Source organism: Arachis duranensis, chromosome 2 (assembly GCF_000817695.3).
Source record: "Arachis duranensis cultivar V14167 chromosome 2, aradu.V14167.gnm2.J7QH, whole genome shotgun sequence".
Classification (NCBI taxonomy): Eukaryota; Viridiplantae; Streptophyta; class Magnoliopsida; order Fabales; family Fabaceae; genus Arachis; species Arachis duranensis.
The window spans coordinates 88081142-88088443 of record NC_029773.3 but is presented as its reverse complement, the minus strand read 5'-3'; the positions used below and the strand labels follow the sequence as shown (position 1 = coordinate 88088443).

The 7302-nt window shown below is 32.8% G+C and overlaps 1 protein-coding gene across 1 annotated transcript; it reads left to right on the top strand.

Annotated features, from left to right (window-relative positions):
- Window positions 1-78: 78 nt before the first annotated feature.
- On the top strand, window positions 79-5764 carry LOC110272370 (uncharacterized; the record flags this gene model as incomplete). Its single annotated transcript, XM_052257953.1, has 6 exons — window positions 79-990; window positions 3157-3212; window positions 3333-3563; window positions 4196-4487; window positions 4876-5075; window positions 5318-5764. Coding segments are annotated over 6 exons (1845 nt in total), but the record flags the coding sequence as incomplete, so codon positions are not given.
- Window positions 5765-7302: the final 1538 nt, after the last annotated feature.

Sequence of the window (7302 nt, the reverse complement as noted above, 5' to 3'; positions counted from 1 at the left end):
TAAATAAATAATTTAATATATAAATTTATTTATCTAATAAAATAGAAATTATTTATTAAAAATTAAAATATCCAACTAAAATCTCGCAAACCGAAAGTAGACCTACTATCTCGTAATCTCGCTTCTCCTCAGTATTCCGATAACAGCCACGACTACGACGACGATCACAACGAAGACGACGAAGAAGACGACGAGGAAGAAGAAGCCGTAACAAACAAACAAAATCATTTCAACGACGAAACGCTCATCCATCCTCATTCACTCCTTCCATCTCCCGCGCCGCCACACACTTTAAAATCCACGTCACCACCTCGAAACGAGGACGTTTCCTCCGGAATCGGCACCTTCATCAGACAGCGAAGCTCCGGCCTCTCGGACGCAATCTTAAAGAGGATCTCGACGTTTCGCCAAAACGACGACGTTTCGGACAAGAAGAAGGTGGAAATCATGGAGTTCAACCTCTCCGGTGTCAAGGTGGTAGTAGAGCAGAAACAGGAGGAAGTGAATCAACTGAAAGGAAGAATCACCTTCTTCTCGAGATCGAATTGCAGAGACTGCACCGCCGTGAGGAAATTCTTCAGAGAGAAAGGACTTCCGTACGTTGAGATAAACATCGACGTTTTCAGGGAGCGTGAGAAGGAGTTAATGGAGAGAACCGGAGTCTCAGCGGTGCCGCAGATTTTCTTCAACGAGAAGATGTTCGGCGGTTTGGTGGCGCTTAACTCGCTGCGTAGAAGCGGCGATTTCGATCGGAGGGTGGCGGAGATGCTGGCGGAGAAGTGTCCCGACGTAGCGCCGGCGCCGCCGGTGTACGGTGTCGATCCTATAAATCATGATAGGAAAGACGAACTTTATGATCAGATTAGGTTCGTACGGCAGAAAATTGTGATCAGTGATCGGTGGAGGAGGATGAAGATCGTGAGGGACTGTTTCGTTGGCGAAGAGCTCGTTAATGCTTTGGTTGAATACCTTGGTTGCGCGCGTAGCGAGGTACGTATGACATACGTATGCGTATACAGCATGCTTACAGCTTACGTATTCTATACTATTCTTTCGTTTCTTTAATTTGTTGTAGATATCTTTTACGGTATATACTATTAGGAATTGATAAAATTTTGATAAATGATCCTTGAAACCAAATTTTAGAGCCACTATTTTTGACATTTATGAATCGATTTAGACATCTGATGTATGTATAATAAAACAAAATGCTTCCATCAAAATATAATAAAATAAAATATTACATTAGTTTTGTGGATGTAGTAAATATGATAAAATGTTTTCATTGGTAATTAACATAGTTGAGATTTTTAGTTTGTAAATCCTTATTTATTTAGGAATTATTTTCCGTGTGTCCAATAAATATAAATAATTTGTTATAGCGCCTACAATTAAAAGCTTAGAATAACTATATGAAATTGTTGATTTTAAAATTTAGAGCTCTTGCTTTAAAATATTAAGTGTGATACTGATTAGTAAAAGTGAAGGAGAAGGTGCGAGCGTGAGAATTTTTTATTTGTTTTCTGCATTGATGAGAAGCATTAGATATGGAACAGAACTAGAGAAGTTTAGAACCATAAGCTGTAATAATGACACACATGGGGGCCTATGATGATAACAAGGACTCGTGCACTACTAGGTTTTAATTTTGTTTCCAAAACAATGGGGAACAAAACAGCTCTACCACAAGAAGTACCTATGTTACATTACATCCTAGGTGTTATAAATAAAAAATATTATATTGTTATACTTTCAGATAATTCAATTTTTTATTTTGGGAATACAGTATACGATTTTATTTTGTGTTTTTGATATGAAGTATAAAAATTTAATTTATATTTACTGAAACTTAAGCAGGCCTTCGTTGGACACCACTAGTTAGAATTGAGTTTCTAAGGCCCGTGAATTTTTATAACGTCAGCTTAGTGCATGTTTGGGCGCCATTATTTTGTTAAAAAAAAGATCTTTTTTCAATGAAAAAAGATCTTTTTTTATTTTTTAACGTATTTGGCAAATTTCTAGTAGTAAAAGTAAAAATACTAGTAAAATAAAAAAAAGATCTTTTTTGAGATGCTGTAATTTACATCTTTTTTTAAAAGATCTTTTTTCCTTAAAAAAAAGATGTTTTTCATGTAATAAATAAACAAAAAAGTACTTTTATATTGTTATACCCAAACATAATTGATAGATAAAAAGACCTTTTTACATGAGATATCCAAATATAAAATTACTTTTACTTCTCTATAAGATCTTTTAAAAAAAGATAACTCCAAAAAAGATCTTTTCTTAGAAGCTCACCCAAACAAGCCCTTAATCACACAAAGGGCCCAATTTCAAGAGTTGTAAAGTGCGCGGAATTGTGGTGTCTTTCATGCTTCATTTCGTCCACACAATAACTTCCTTTTTTTTAAAAAGAAAACTAATATTCCCAGATGTTTTGAATTGATCAATTAATATATGGTGTCACGAGTGGTGACTCATGCTTAACCCTTGCTCATTCAGCACGGTATGTTGATTACTTGATTGCCATCCACTACGGTGGCGTCAGTGACTAACTAATTTTTAGTTGAACTTTTTTGTTAAATAAACAAATGTTCAATAACCATAATACTACAGTACTACTTGGAAAGGAAGTTATCCGTGCCTCTAAATCATAGGGTACATCACAATTACAAATAAAAGTTATGGCTAGTGTTAATATTGATCATTATATTCAAAATACCAGAAATTAGTTATTAAATTAACTATTATATATATAGTATTTTCAAATAGAATAATTAAAAATTTTGAGTATAGTAATCACACTTTTCATAAATCAGCTACTATTTAATTATTTATAAATTTCATTACAAATATAAATATATAGTCATTTTATATTATTATATGAATAACGAGTGATTTATAATGTCTATATTATAGCATAGTTGAAATGAGTCTTAAGTAAATCAAACACCTTATTATCTAAGTCGATACAATTTCATTGTAGGTAACAACATCCCTAGATCGTAAAAGCCTTGCCATTCCAATGCTACATGTTCACTATGTTCTTTAGTACCCCCACTTTTTAAACAGTTGTCAAAACTTTGTTTTTGTAAATGTATCATATATTGTTTCCCCCAAGACTAAGATGCTTTACATTTTGGAACAAATGTGTAGGCTGTAGTGCTCGGAAAACAGTTAGCCAGGAAGCACTTCATCCACCATGTTTTCGGGTAAGTAAAGCGCTATTGAACCTAAGAAGACCAGGCGGATAACAATATGAGCCACAAGTAGTAGTTGATGATATTTTCTTACTGGAATTGGCAACCTTTTGTGTTTTTTTTAAAATGAAGGGAACATGATTTTGAGGAGGGAAATCACGTATACCGTTTCCTTGAGCATGAACCTTTTATCGAAAGTTGCTACAATTTCCGTGATGCCACAAATTATAATGAACCAAAGTCTGCAGCTGTTGTTGGCGACAGGCTTACCAAGATTATGTATGCCATTCTTGAGTCCTATGCTTCTGATGACAGACAATATATTGATTATGATGCCGTTAGACAAAGTGAAGAATTTCGTAGGTATGGGAATCTTATAATATACATGATGCGTTAATTTGTTATGTATTAATTTTTGTTGCATATATATTGGATGCAAATTAAATATTTGTTGATGTATGTTCATCTACTTATGGATTATATATTGGTTTTTGATTTAGTATAATTCAATTTAGTCTATTATATACTGAAATCAATATTTGGTTTTTCACATTTCAACCATGTATTTGTTAAGTCTAAGTTATCAATATTAGTTATTTCAATTATGGTAATTCTATTTTTGAAATAACTAACTAATTTAGCTAATATTGATAACTAATTTCAATGACAACTCCTAACTACATCAATTAAAAATAAGATTTTTAGATAATTTATAAGTATGAGACATATAGTATGCTAGAGAGTCTATAATATAACACTTTTCAACACATAATACATCACTAGTGGATTATAACTCTTAAGGGTCGGCTTAAAATTAATCGACGGAATACAATGTTAGAAGACTAAAATGTTACAATGTTACCATTTAACGGTAAATGATAAAGGTATGTCCAAAGAGAACATAGTTATTATACTATATGTCTAAATGATATACCTCGTGTCTGAATATTCAATATTCTGTTTAAAGTTATTTCTCATTGTTTTACTCAATGCAGGTATGTAAATATGACAGAGGATCTCCATCGGGTCAACCTATTGGAACTATCAGAAAACGAGAAACTTGCCTTCTTCTTAAATTTGTATAATGCCATGGTCATCCATGCTATTGTTAGAATAGGTTATCCAGAAGGTGTAATGGAAAGAATGTCATTCAATACCACTTTTCAGTATTTAATTGGAGGCAGCCCTTTTTCTATATCTGATATAAAAAATGGTGTCCTCAGATGCAATCAGAGGTCAGCATATTCCTTAGGCAAACCCTTTGGCACAGGAGACAAGCGATTGGAGGTAAAAAATTTCCACAATATTCAATGTTGATAGATAGTCATGTACTCTTTCAATGTTATAATACTGAGTTTGCACTTAATAACCTTTAAAAGATCATGTATAAGTCAATTTAATATTTTAAGGATTTTAGGCCTCTATTTAGTTTTTGAAAGATTCTTAAATTCCACCTTGATGTGTCACTCATAAGTCATAACATTAACAGCGTAACAAAACTAATTGAAAGACCAACTTATTGATTCTGCTGACGACTAAATTGAAACATTAAATCATTGGAAGATCAAATTAATTCAGAAAACTTTAATATTAACTTTTATATCATCTGCTATATTTAGTGTTCTTTTTATTATTATTATTTGAAGAAGTTTAACTTGTTCATGACAATTCGCAGGTTGTTCTTGTCAAGTTTAATCCGTTAATTCACTTTGGACTTTGTATGGGTTCAAAGTTCAGTCCAAAGATTAGATTCTTCTCAGCTCAAAGAGTAGAAGATGAATTAAGAGGTGCTACAAGAGACTTCTTTGAGAATAATAATGGAATTGAAGTGGACCTGGAGAAGAGAACAGTTCATCTCACTCCGCTTTTAAAGTGGTAATTAATATTAAGCAATAAACTTGGCACCAAGTTCCTTATATCCATTTCATCCAATTCTGAAGTGAAACAATAATGACAAACAGTTTTCTTGAAATGAGCAGCTTAAAAATGAGATTTGGATGAAGTTGATGTAAGGAACCTTAGTCTGAGTTTGTTTTTTCAATCCTTTTGGAATACCTTGGCTAAGGCTGATTTTCATTTATACCTCCCATCTTATGGAAACATTATTATATTGGCAGGTTCGGTGGTGATTTTGGTACAGAGAAAGATATACTAAATTGGGTACTTAATTACTTGAGTCCCAGTAAATCAGGCCTTTTGTCTCATCTCTTATGTGATGCTGGCCCTGTTAATGTTTCCTACAAGAATTTTGATTGGTCAATGAAAACTTGATTAGGTAGCAACCCCATTATTTGATTCAGCAACTGAATGAATGTCTGAATTCAAGGTAATGTTCATTGCACATGTCCCGGCTTTTGACATGTTTTTCCTTCCAAATGAGAGAGAGTTGGAGTGATATCATACCCAAAACAAATAGATAATTCAGAGATAGATATGATAATTCAGAAGCTCTAGATGTTTTACTTTTCAATGGAGTTGGTTTTAATAAGTAGAAATTTTAAAGTAGTGAGAGATTATTGACTATGATAATGTTGTAAACCACTTCAGAGTTGTGTCTCTTTTTTAAGGTCGTGGTGCATGTTATAGCAAAGAAGTAGAATATTGTTTATCTCATACAAGAGTGCGTATCATTATTCTCTTTATTCTTTCCAACCTTCTTTCTTTTTCCAATTGCTACTTTGATACAAGGGAGTTGTTGATGGTATCTATGCCTATACATACATCATTCTACAAAGCAACAAACTAAACTGTTTTAAAGGTTATCAATGACTTAGAATAAGGAGGTTGAATCGATGGTCCTTTTTAAATTTGTGCACTTTTAACTTGAAACTTGATTTAACTTTTGAATTATACTAAATTATTGTGACTTCTGCTAAGTTGATTAAGTAGAATATATTTTTATTTTGTCTCTTAACAATAAAAACCAAAAATAGAATAGAGGAGAAATTACACAATTATATATCTTGATTTAACCACCTTGTTAAATGTGGTTTACATCCGGTCTCCACCATAATTGTGGTGGAATTTCCACTATCTTTCACAAAGATTACAATTTTCTAGAATTCTATTCAATTCTATTTGGGACAAACCAAACTTTTACCCAAACTTAATTTGGCTAAGTTTACTTCTTAGACTTTCAACCACTAAGTGCTCACCCAACTTAGTAAAGTAATTCCCTCATAATCATGAATACAAAACAAAAATACATATAAAAGAGTTTGAAATAATTTTATGACTTTTCTCTAAGATTACAAAACAAAAATCCATAATGCAGCAACATCATAAAACAATTTAAACAACCAATAGCAACCAGCACAGTGCTAAGCAGCACCAATTAAGATGCTAAGAAGCACCAATTCTGTAATCAAATAGCCTAATTAGTTCAATTCATTTTACATATTCACTTCCTCTCTTGTTATCAAGAAGGTGAAATATGCCATGCACAAAATGTTATTAAGCAGAAACAGTCATCAGTTCAAAGTTTAAATCTCATCGATCAGATTACAGTTATTCAGATAAAGTAAAGAGTACAAAAAATAACATAAACAACAGAAACAGTATTAAGCAGCAGTAACAGAGACAATGGACTAGACATCAGATTTCTCATCATCGGTTTCTAAAATTTCTTCATCTTCTTGATCAGTTTGCATCTGTTCATCTTTTAAGGAGTCAATGTACTTAAGAAGCACTTCAACCCGACTTTGAGACTTTCTCAAAAAATTTTCATTTTGAATTGCCAGTTTTCTTACTAGCTTGCTTGAGTTGATCAAATATTTGGTCAAGTTCACAAATTCTTGGAGAACATCTTTCACTACTCCATTGACCAAATACTTGTTGGAGGAGGATGTACCAACAGCCGAGGGAGGAAGACTTTCATCTTCTTCTTCTTCCATGACAGGGTTTTCCAGTTCTAGTCCCTTTTTTCTTGGATTGTATCACTGCACTACCGCCTTTCAGATAAGAAGTTCTATACTCGTTTCTCATCAGTTAGATCAATACTAAAATATTCGAAAAAAATAGGCTAAAAATATGCCATATGATAATGAAACATTTCTGTCACTGGGAATACAATCATACATGTGATGCATAAAAAGAGATTTCA